A 12,106-nucleotide genomic window follows, 5' to 3' on the forward strand; every position below is an offset into this window, starting at 1 on the left:
TGGTGTCCTGTTTCTGGTAGTCATGGTAACAAATTTTGACATAGATGCACTGAATCAAGCTTTGCTATGATGTTGGTGGAGTGTTGCTGGGAAGAATGAAGTACTTCCACAGTATGTTGGTGGAGCGTTGCTGGGAAGAATGAAGTACTTCCACAGTATGTTGGTGGAGTATGCTGGGAAGAATGAAGTACTTCCACAGTATGTTGGTGGAGTGTTGCTGGGAAGAATGAAGTACTTCCACAGTATGTTGGTGGAGTGTTGCTGGGAAGAATGAAGTACTTCCACAGTATGTTGGTGGAGTGTTGCTGGGAAGAATGAAGTACTTCCACAGTATGTTGGTGGAGCGTTGCTGGGAAGAATGAAGTACTTCCACAGTATGTTGGTGGAGTGTTGCTGGGAAGAATGAAGTACTTCCACAGTATGTTGGTGGAGAATGAAGTTGCTGGGAAGAATGAAGTACTTCCACAGTATGTTGGTGGAGTGTTGCTGGGAAGAATGAAGTACTTCCACAGTATGTTGGTGGAGTGTTGCTGGGAAGAATGAAGTACTTCCACAGTATGTTGGTGGAGTGTTGCTGGGAAGAATGAAGTACTTCCACAGTATGTATGGTGACCAGAGCAAGCTCTTGAGTTCGTTGTCACTATTCCAACAGATGTTGGGGTTAGGGGAGGATTGGGTTTGGAGGGTAATGGAATATTAAAGTATTGAGTGTAGTGTAGGTGAGTGGTAGGTACAGATGATACCTGTAACCTACACTTCAGAATAAGGAGTGTGTAGTGTAGGTGAGTGGTAGGTACAGATGATACCTGTAACCTACACTTCAGAATAAGGAGTGTGTAGTGTAGGTGAGTGGCAGGTACAGATGATACCTGTAACCTACACTTCAGAATAAGGAGAGTGTAGTGTAGGTGAGTGGCAGGTACAGATGATACCTGTAACCTACACTTCAGAATAAGGAGAGTGTAGTGTAGGTGAGTGGCAGGTACAGATGATACCTGTAACCTACACTTCAGAATAAGGAGAGTGTAGTGTAGGTGAGTGGCAGGTACAGATGATACCTGTAACCTACACTTCAGAATAAGGAGAGTGTAGTGTAGGTGAGTGGCAGGTACAGATGATAGGTGAGGTACATATGATACCTGTAACCCACACTTCAGTAAGGAGAGTGTAGGTGAGTGGCAGGTACAGATGATACCTGTAACCTACACTTCAGAATAAGGAGAGTGTAGTGTAGGTGAGTGGCAGGTACAGATGATACCTGTAACCTACACTTCAGAATAAGGAGTGTGTAGTGTAGGTGAGTGGTAGGTACAGGTGATGAGCCAGGGTGTGAGTGGTAGGTACAGGTGATGAACCAGGGTGTGAGTGGTAGGTACAGTGGTAGGTACATGTGATGAGCCAGGGTGTGAGTGTGAGGTACAGGTGATGAGCCAGGGTGTGAGTGGTAGGTACAGGTGATGAGCCAGGGTGTGTGAGTGGTGGTGGGTACAGGTGATGAGCCAGGGTGTGTACAGGTGATGAGCCAGGTGTGAGTGGTAGGTACAGTGGTAGGTACATGTGATGAGCCAGGCTGTGAGTGGTAGGTACAGGTGATGAGCCAGGCTGTGAGTGGTAGGTAGAGGTGATGAGCCAGGGTGTGAGTGGTAGGTACAGGTGATGAGCCAGGCTGTGAGTGGTAGGTAGAGGTGATGAGCCAGGGTGTGTTGGATGAATGAGATGACCCCTCACTAGAGTTGAGATGCGGATTAAGAATGGGGAATGGCTTTGTTAGAGGCTTGTACACCACTGTGGAGGATAGTTCACACTATAGAATGCCTGCCTGTGTTTGTGCATGTGCAGATTATTGCCTTGTTTTATCATTTGTACTCTTGTTTCTGTTTTTCAACTATAGCATATGGTAAGTTACTTTCACCCTGTAATGCTCCACAACTTTAACCTGTGTGACGTCAATAGCTAACTCTTGAAACTTTGGATTAACTGTTTAGCAAGTCAGTATAACCCTTTTCTCAGAGATATAACATTAATCATCTTTACTATCAGTCTGGAATATAGATATTCCTACAGCTAATATCTACCTATCTACCACACCCTTCTTCTCTAACTACCTTCTTAATGATGGTAGAGAGTGTGTTTGGTGCTACAAAACCTGACGGTGCTGTAACCTTCCTCCCTGCCACCTTCCTGCTGTCTTTTCCAGCCATGTGTATTCCCTGTATATTTCATCCCAGCCCCACCAAACACCTGTATACTTCACCCCAGCCACACCAAACACCTGTATACTTCACCCCAGCCCCACCAAAACCTGTATACTTCACCCCAGCCCCACCAAAGTCGGTATCTTTCATCCCAGCTCCACCAAACACCTGTATACTTCGCCCCAGCCCCACCAAAACCTGTATACTTCATCCCAGCCCCACCAAAACCTGTATACTTCACCCCAGCCCCACCAAAATCTGTATACTTCATCCCAGCTCCACCAAAACCTGTATACTTCACCCCAGCCCCACCAAAATCTGTATACTTCACCCCAGCCCCACCAAAATCTGTATACTTCACCCCAGCCCCACCAAAGTCTGTATATTTCATCCCAGCCCCACCAAAACCTTGTATACTTCACCCCAGCCCCACCAAAACCTGTATACTTCAACCCAGCCCCACCAAAACCTGTATACTTCACCCCAGCCCCACCAAAACCTGTATACTTCACCCCAGCCCCACCATAAACCTGTATACTTCACCCCAGCCCCACCAAACACCTGTATACTTCATCCCAGCCCCACCAAACACCTGTATACTTCATCCCAGCCCCACCAAAACCTGTATACTTCACCCCAGCCCCACCAAAACCTGTATACAGCCCCACCAAAACCTGTATACTTCACCCCAGCCCCACCAAAACCTGTATACTTCATCCCAGCCCCACCAAAACCTGTATACTTCATCCCAGCCCCACCAAAATCTGTATATTTCATCCTGTAAACCTGTATACTTCATCCCAGCCCCAATCAAAACTCTGTATACTTCACATCCCAGCTGCACCAAAATCCCACCAATCCCATCTAACACCTGTATACCTTATTCCCAGCCCACCAAACCCTCTATACTCCTGTATACCCAGCCCCACCAAAACCTGTATATACTTTATCCCAGCCCCACCAAACACCTGTATATACTTATCCCAGCCCCACCAAACACCTGTATACTTTTATCCCAGCTCCACCAACACCTTGTATACTTCATCCCACCACCATTTTAAACACCTGTATACTTCATCCCAGCCCCATACCACCAAAACCTGTATATTAACCTGTATACCAAACAAACCTGTATACTTTATCCCACCCCATCTCAAACACTACACCTGTATACTTCATCCCAGCCCTGTATATACCAAACACCTGTATACTTTATCCCAGCCCCATCTTAACACCTGTATACTTTATCCCACCCCCACCTAACACCTGTATACTTTCATCCCAGCCCCACCAACACCTGTATACTTTATCCCAGCCCCACCAAACCACCCATATCTTTCATCCACCCAGTACACTTCACTCCCAGCCCCACCACTCTGTATACTTTATCCCAGCCCCACCAACACCTGTATACTTTTATCCCAGCCCCACCAACACCTGTATACTTTATCCCACCCTCCATCTAACACCTGTATACTTTATCCCAGCCCCACCTAAACACCTGTATACTTCATCCCACCCACCAAACACCTGTATACTTTATCCCAACCCATAAACCCAAACACCTGTATACTTCATCCCACCCCCACCTAACACCTGTATACTTCTATCCCAACCCCATCTAACACCTGTATACTTCATCCCAACCCACCAAACACCTGTATACTTCATCCCAGCTCCACCAAACACCTGTATACCTTATCCCAACTCCACCAAACACTGTATACTTTATCCCACCTACCAAACACCTAATACCTGTATACCCCTTATCCCAGCCCATCTAACACCTGTATACTTTATCCCACCCCATCTAACACCTGTATACCTTATCCCACCCCACCTAAACACCTGTATACCTTATCCAGCCCCATCCCACTCTGTATATCTAACACCTGTATACCTTTTATCCCACCACTATCTAACACCTGTATACCTGTATCTTTATCCCACCACCATCTAACACCTGTATACCTTATCCCACCTCTATCTAACACCTGTATACTTATATCCACCCTCCCATCTAACACCTGTACCTTTATCCCACTCACCTGTACACCTGTATTTATCCCACCCCATCTAACACCTGTATACCTTATCCCACCCCATCAAACACCTGTATACTTTTATCCCATCCCATCTAACACCTGTATACCTTATCCCACCCTATCTAACACCTGTATATAACCCCACTTTATCACCTGTATAGTATTTCATCCATCTAACACCTGTATACCTTATCCCACCTTATCCTTAACCCATCTAACACCTGTATACCTTATCCCACCCCATCTAACACCTGTATACCTTTTATCCCACCCCATCTAACACCTGTATACCTTATCCCACCCCATCTACACACCTGTATATACTTCATTATCCCACCACCATCTAACACCTGTATACCTTATCCCACCCCATCTAACACCTGTATACCTTATCCCACCCCATCTAACACCTGTATACCTTTATCCCACCACCATCTAACACCTGTATACCTTATCCCACCACCATCTAACACCTGTATACCTTTTATCCCACCCTATCTAACACCTGTATACCTTTTATCCCACCACCATCTAACACCTGTATACTACCTTATCCCACCACCATCTAACACCTGTATACCTTATCCCATTCCCTCACTCTATCTAACACCTGTATACCTTATATCCCACCCTGTATATCTAACACCTGTATACTCTTATTCCCACCACCCCATCTATCAAACACCTGTATACCTTATCCCACCCCATCTAACACTCTGTATACCTTATCCCACCCCATCTAACACCTGTATACCTTTATCCCACCTCTATCTAACACCTGTATACTTTATCCCATTCTTTACCATCTAACACCTGTATACCTTATCCCACCTCCATCTAACACCTGTATACCTTATCCCACCACTATCTAACACCTGTATACCTTATCCCACCACCATCATCTAACACCTGTATACCTTATCCCACTCACCATCTGTAACCACACTCTGTATACCTTATCCCATCCCACCATCTAACACCTGTATACCTTTATCCCACCCCATCTAACACCTGTATACCTTATCCCACCCTATCTAACACCTGTATACCTTATCCCACCACCATCTAACACCTGTATACCTTATCCCACCCTATCTAACACCTGTATACTCTTATCCCACCCACCACCTATCTAACACCTGTATACCTTATTTATCCCACCCTATCTAACACCTGTATACCTTATCCCACCCCATCTAACACCTGTATACCTTATCCCACCCCATCTAACACCTGTATACCTTTTATCCCACCACCTATCCCACCTCTACCAAACACCTGTATACCTTATACCTTATCCCCCACCTATCTAACACCTGTATATATCTTTTATTCTACCCTATCTAACACCTGTATACCTTATCCCATCCACCATCTAACACCTGTATACCTTATCCCACCACCATCTAACACCTGTATACCTTTTATCCCACCACCATCTAACACCTGTATACCTTTATCCCACCACTAACATATCTAACACCTGTATACCTTTTATCCCACCCCATCTAACACCTGTATACCTTATCCCACCACCATCTAACACCTGTATACCTTATCCCACCCCATCTAACACCTGTATACCTTTATCCCACCATCTAACACCTGTATACCTTTATCCCATCCATCTAACACCTGTATACCTTTATCCCACCTGGGACACCATCTAACACCTGTATACCTTTATCCCACCCCATCTAACACCTGTATACCTTATCCCACCCCCATCTAACACCTGTATACCTTATCCCACCACCATCTAACACCTGTATACCTTATCCCACCCCATCTAACACCTGTATATACTTTATCCCACCACCATCTAACACCTGTATACCTTTTACCTTATCCCACTCTTATCTAACACCTGTATACCTTTTATCCCACCCCATCTAACACCTGTATACCTTATCCCACCCCATCTAACACCTGTATACCTTTATCCCACCACCATCTAACACCTGTATACCTTATCCCACCCCATCTAACACCTGTATACCTTATCCCACCACCATCTAACACCTGTATACCTTATCCCACCCCATCTAACACCTGTATACCTTATCCCACCCCATCTAACACCTGTATACCTTATCCCACCCCATCTAACACCTGTATACCTTATCCCACCCATCTAACACCTGTATACCTTATCCCACCACCATCTAACACCTGTATACCTTATCCCACCCCATCTAACACCTGTATACCTTATCCCACCCCATCTAACACCTGTATACCTTATCCCACCCCATCTCTGTATAACACCTCAATACCTTATACCTTATCCCACCCCATCTAACACCTGTATACCTTATCCCACCACCATCTAACACCTGTATACCTTATCCCACCCCATCTAACACCTGTATACCTTATCCCACCCCATCTAACACCTGTATACCTTATCCCACCACCATCTAACACCTGTATACCTTATCCCACCCCATCTAACACCTGTATACCTTATCCCACCCCATCTAACACCTGTATATACCATCTAACACCTTATCCCACCACCCCATCTAACACCTGTATACCTTATACCCCACCCCACCATCATCTAACACCTGTATACCTTATCCCACCCCATCTAACACCTGTATACTTTATCCCACCCTGTATATCTAACACCTGTATACCTTATCCCACCACCATCTAACACCTGTATACCTTATCCCACCACCATCTAACACCTGTATACCTTATCCCACCCCATCTAACACCTGTATACCTTATCCCACCACCATCTAACACCTGTATACCTTATCCCACCCCATCTAACACCTGTATACCTTATCCCACCACCATCTAACACCTGTATACCTTATCCCACCACCATCTAACACCTGTATACCTTATCCCACCCCATCTAACACCTGTATACCTTATCCCACCCCATCTAACACCTGTATACCTTATCCCACCACCATATAACTTTACATTTTTGTTTCTATTACTTATGACAACCTGATATTTTTCAAGATGTTTCAGTCCCATGTTAAATTTGGCTGCCCTGTAAGCCATAATGAAAACTTAGCTATGGCCATATTACTTTTGCTCGTCATGCTCAAGACCCGGGTTCGATTCCCCACATGGGCACAATGTGTGAAGCCTATTTCTGGTGTCCCTCGCCGTGATATTGCCGGAGATTTGATTCAGATGATTACAGGTACACCGTGGTATTGTCAAACATTAGAATAATATCCCTCCTTTGAATGTGATAAGGCCCAAGTGTATAGGAGATTCCACTGTTGTTGGACAATGTTCTGCAACAGAGCAGTCATTCCCACAGCTCCAGGCTGGCGACAGTTACTTGCTTTGTTTTAGTGTTCAGTATTTCAGTACTTTTAATATTGGAGTATTGACTTATTGTTAACACTGTCTCAGTTGACACTTGATTCTGTTGACTATATAGCTTGTGTTGTACTCTGTATTCTGGTGATAACACTTCTATATTTGTATCAAACAGTTACTAAAACTTTGTTCTAGTTCTAAATGTGAATGGAAGAATTGTCAAAGATATTTATTTCACTTTGTTCTAATAGAGTTGCTGAAAGAAATTCGTGAGACTTTATTTAAGTATACCTCTTCTAAATATGTAATCAAGATTTGTTGTACCTGAGTTTCTAAAAGTGTGTTAAAGATTTGTATAAACCCTGCTGTAATTATGTGACGTCTAAGTGCAGATACAAGTGTTATCAAGATAGGAAACAGTAACTGAGACAGAGATTTAAAGCCGATATGTTTTCAACCATTGTACAGTCATGTTATGATCAGGGTTCTGTCCAGTGAGTTAGATTAGCTCTGTAACTGCTAACAGTCACTAGACTTGATGTGTGTTGCTAGTTGTTGTGGCAGGTCCTGCTGCTGCATCCTTCCTGCTCCTAGTGTAGCATGCTGCAAGGCACCAGTGTTGTACCCAGTGTTGTACCCAGTGTTGTACCCAGTGTGTGGTTTGTTTGTTGGTTCAGTATGTGTTTATTTGCATGTTGTAGCCATCAAGAATGAGTATTGTGAGTACACAACATGTGTGTGGTCGTGTCTACATATGCTGCATGTCTCTGCTTGTAGTGCTTGAATATCCAGGAGGACACAGCTGGTGGAACACTTAGTCCATATCTGGGCTGAGGACAATCCTGAGCCATCACCTTATGTTCTAGTTGCTGCTTGGTCTACTGACCCAAGTGTTGTCCTGTTCCAGTAGCTACAGCTACAATGTATAGCAGTGTAGCATCTTTCCCTGTATGAGAGTTTGGACTGAAGCAGAACATGTTCATAAACCACTGTGTCACAAGTACATACTTAGACTAACATTGACACTTAATAATTAGTTAGTGTTGAACACTAAACATGCTTCTTAATGTCTCGGCTTCTGATCAGAACTGCTACTTGTTATGCCATTCTGTATTGTGTAAAGACAAAAAGTGGAACAGTTCATTTTCATTTGTTTAGTAATATGCCGTATTTCATGTTATCAGATATGCCAAAATTATTGTTGGTGTAAATAGTAAGTAGTTTCATACATAGTCTTATTGATAGTATATGGCAGAGATGACATTGTTTATCCTGAATGTGTGTAAATTCATAAAGTTGTTTAGATTTATTCATTCTAACACATCTGTGAATATGCTGACAATGTTTGGAGCTAATGCTTCTGACTATTGCCCTATTGTAGTCAGACTGTCTTACTAATCCAGGAACGGATCTTTCAAAGTTCTCTTTCCTTCTTGTAGTCATACAAACACAGCCGGCCAGTGGCTAAAACTAATTTCTGTCCAATCTCTAAAATTACCTTGTTTTGTCTACAGGATTGAGAAACACACATCTTTATTGGTGGGGTCTGTTGAGGACCATTGTATGTATACAGGGTGTAGGAACACACGTCGTTATGGTGGGATCTGTTGAGGACCATTGTATACAGAGTGTTGGAACACACATCGTTATTGGTGGGGTCTGTTGAGGACCATTGTATGTATACAGGGTGTAGGAACACACGTCTTTATTGGTGGGGTCTTTTGAGGACCATTGTATACAGAGTGTAGGAACACACGTCGTTATTGGTGGTGTCTGTTGAGGACCATTGTATGTATACAGGGTGTAGGAACACACGTCTTTATTGGTGGGGTCTGTTGAGGACCATTGTATGTATACAGGGTGTAGGAACACACGTCTTTATTGGTGGGGTCTGTTGAGGACCATTGTATGTATACAGGGTGTAGGAACACACGTCTTTATTGGTGGGGTCTGTTGAGGACCATTGTATGGTCTGTTGAGGTCTTTATTGGTGGGGTCTGTTGAGGACCATTGTATGTATACAGGGTGTAGGAACACACGTCGTTATTGGTGGAGTCTGTTGAGGACCATTGTATGTATACAGGGTGTAGGAACACACGTCTTTATTGGTGGGGTCTGTTGAGGACCATTGTATGTATACAGGGTGTAGGAACACACGTCTTTATTGGTGGGGTCTGTTGAGGACCATTGTATGTATACAGGGTGTAGGAACACACGTCTTTATTGGTGGGGTCTGTTGAGGACTAAGCAGTAATGGATGCTTTATGATAATGATGTGTTAGTTCATAACACTTGAAACAGTGTAACACTATATCAGATTTACAGTACTATGTTAACAATATGTAACACCACAGTGTACCGATATTTAGCAACACTTAAAATAATATGGCAGCACAGTGTAACATGTGCAATAATATAGCAACACTATGTAGACAACAGCATAACAACATTATGTAATGTTTACATCATTAAAGCAACATTAGGTAACACGAACACCAATATAGCAACAATCTGTAACACTCACAATAATACAGCAACACTGTGCAAGTACAGCAACTGTATTTGTGTTTCAGCCCCTGCGCCAACCATGACGTATGCAGCACCAGTGCAGCCTCCGCCCGCAGCAGCTGGCCCACCACCAGGATACCCCGATGCAGGTTTGTACCTCACTCCCAACTTGGTTTGGTTGTTGTATAACACCGCACTCAGCAATATTCCAGCTGTATGACGGTGGTCTTGTAACTAATTGAGTCTAATCTACGCAATTGGGATATGATGGTGTGTGGACCATGTCAGCAACTCTGACCACCCAATCTTACGACAAACATGGCTGGTTGAAGATCAATTCTAACCCGATCTTCACAGGTTCACTCTGTCCTCACAGTGTGCTGCAGCTTCTATTATATGTTTTGTTTCCTCTTCTGGCCTTTCACAACAGAAGTCTGTTCATAATTAGCAATGTACAGTCCATAGTGTAGGATGTGATATCAGAGGTTCAATGCAGACTGGGCTGTTGATGGTGACATCTGAAAATATTATACATTGCTCTTGCATTTTGTAACCATAGACAAAACATTCTGTTGCTTGGAAATTAGCTGTGTGAATTCTGCTATAGTGTTTCGATTATGTACACATTGGTGTGCAATCATCTCAGAGTTGCCTCCCTTGGACAATCCAGAACCAACAATACTGGGTTTGAGTCTCAGAATGACTTTAGGAATATTAATATCACCATACCACTACTCATGGGGTTCACTAAAGACTCTCGGTCAATCATTTCCCTTCCTCAAGAAACTGACTTGCCATGATATTAATGAAATCTTCACAAAGTGACATTGACCAGCTGATACCCACCTTAGATATTGTTGCTGTGTGATAGATAACTACTACCAAATATCACATTCGTTCACCCACTTCAACTTGGGACTTAGGAGTAGGATATGATATTTATGTGGTTCGTGACATCGCAGGTCAAGCTGCACCCCAGTCCGGATATCCCCCTGTCCCTGGCTACATCCCCCCATCAGGGCAGCCAGGTCCTCCAGACCAGCCACACATGGGGTACTACCCCCCACCTCAAGGTAGTACCTGTGTCTCCCTGCTGTTTGTCCCTTATGTTTGACCCCTGGGCATCATCACTTCACTGTAAAAACATGCTGATTACTTTTGAAGATGATGGAACAAAAAGTTTCATTATTTAATTGTTAGAAAAGGTGAATTTTAATTTCAGCTATTAAGCATCCAATATGCGTTGAGATTGTTGAATACTTGAAGATTTATAAAGCTAAAATTTCGAACTCAAACTTGTGTTGTGTTTGGAGGTGATAATGTCGCTACCACCACCATGTGTTGAGCTAGACGGACACTACAGTGAACCATCAGTTTGTGACATGAGCTGAGGTGATGATGAACAACACTAGAAGTAGCCGTTAGTCTTCAGGTCACACAACCAGTCGGTGTTGCTGTTGTCCAAGCATGCTCATGTCGGTGTTGGTGTTGGTGTTGATGTTGTCCAAGCATGCTTAAGTCAGTGTTGGTGTTGATGTTGATGTTGATGTTATCAAAGCATGCCCCAGTCGATGTTGGTATTGATGTTGTCCAAGCATGCCCCAGTCGGTATTGGTGTTGATGTTGATGTTGGTGTTGGTATTGATGTTGTCCAAGCATGCCCCAGTCGGTATTGGTGTTGATGTTGTCCAAGCATGCCCATGTCAGAGTATCCAGTATTTTTCATTTCCAGTTGTGTTTTGTCTGAATCTGATGGAGCAGTACACACTTCTCCAGCTTGTGTTTCAGGCCCACTGTATCCTGCTGATTGTGTTTCACTATAGCCCCATGTATAGAGAAATACAATTCACTATAGCCCCGTGTATAGAGAAATACAATTCACTATAGCCCCATGTATACAGAAATACAATTCACTATAGCCCCATGTATAGACAAATACAATTCACTATAGCCCCATGTATAGACAAATACAATTCACTATAGCCCCATGTATAGAGAAATACAATTCACTATAGCCCCATGTATAGAGAAATACAATTCACTATAGCCCCATGTATACAG

General features: G+C 43.6%; 1 protein-coding gene and 3 long non-coding RNA genes across 16 annotated transcripts in view; 2 read left to right on the forward strand and 2 right to left on the reverse strand.

The window, feature by feature from the left end:
• LOC124253174 (vegetative cell wall protein gp1-like) overlaps positions 1-12,106 on the forward strand; it is a 40,832-nt gene that overhangs the window by 17,696 nt on the left and 11,030 nt on the right. Inside the window, exons 5-8 of one of the 6 annotated variants that reach the window (XM_046686889.1) lie at positions 1,892-1,897; positions 8,239-8,256; positions 10,111-10,194; positions 11,008-11,118. In XM_046686889.1, coding sequence (XP_046542845.1) covers positions 1,892-1,897; positions 8,239-8,256; positions 10,111-10,194; positions 11,008-11,118 — 219 coding nt within the window. The remainder of the gene's footprint in view (positions 1-1,891; positions 1,898-8,238; positions 8,257-10,110; positions 10,195-11,007; positions 11,119-12,106) is intronic. The other 5 variants (XM_046686893.1, XM_046686890.1, XM_046686894.1 and 2 more) reach the window with 5 other exon arrangements.
• On the forward strand, positions 466-1,884 carry LOC124253175. Of its 2 annotated transcripts, XR_006892111.1 has the most exons (4): positions 466-1,097; positions 1,172-1,372; positions 1,417-1,467; positions 1,527-1,884. It is a non-coding gene; the product is annotated as an uncharacterized LOC124253175 (long non-coding RNA). The 2 variants fall into 2 exon arrangements; XR_006892110.1 differs by having other exon boundaries at positions 1,172-1,467.
• Positions 2,496-4,995, reverse strand: LOC124253176. Of its 7 annotated transcripts, XR_006892114.1 has the most exons (4): positions 3,399-3,417; positions 3,115-3,130; positions 2,870-2,973; positions 2,642-2,694 (listed from the first exon to the last, which is right to left on the reverse strand). It is a non-coding gene; the product is annotated as an uncharacterized LOC124253176 (long non-coding RNA). The 7 variants fall into 7 exon arrangements; XR_006892116.1 differs by lacking the exons at positions 2,642-2,694; positions 3,115-3,130; positions 3,399-3,417 and adding exons at positions 2,496-2,543; positions 3,824-4,025 and having other exon boundaries at positions 2,870-2,959; XR_006892118.1 differs by lacking the exons at positions 3,115-3,130; positions 3,399-3,417 and adding an exon at positions 4,956-4,995 and having other exon boundaries at positions 2,870-2,959.
• On the reverse strand, positions 5,043-5,651 carry LOC124253177. Its single transcript, XR_006892119.1, has 3 exons — positions 5,631-5,651; positions 5,211-5,259; positions 5,043-5,104 (listed from the first exon to the last, which is right to left on the reverse strand). It is a non-coding gene; the product is annotated as an uncharacterized LOC124253177 (long non-coding RNA).

This window comes from Haliotis rubra, unplaced genomic scaffold (genome assembly GCF_003918875.1).
Source record: "Haliotis rubra isolate DU_JTF1 unplaced genomic scaffold, ASM391887v1 Scf534, whole genome shotgun sequence".
Lineage (NCBI taxonomy): Eukaryota > Metazoa > Mollusca > Gastropoda > Lepetellida > Haliotidae > Haliotis > Haliotis rubra.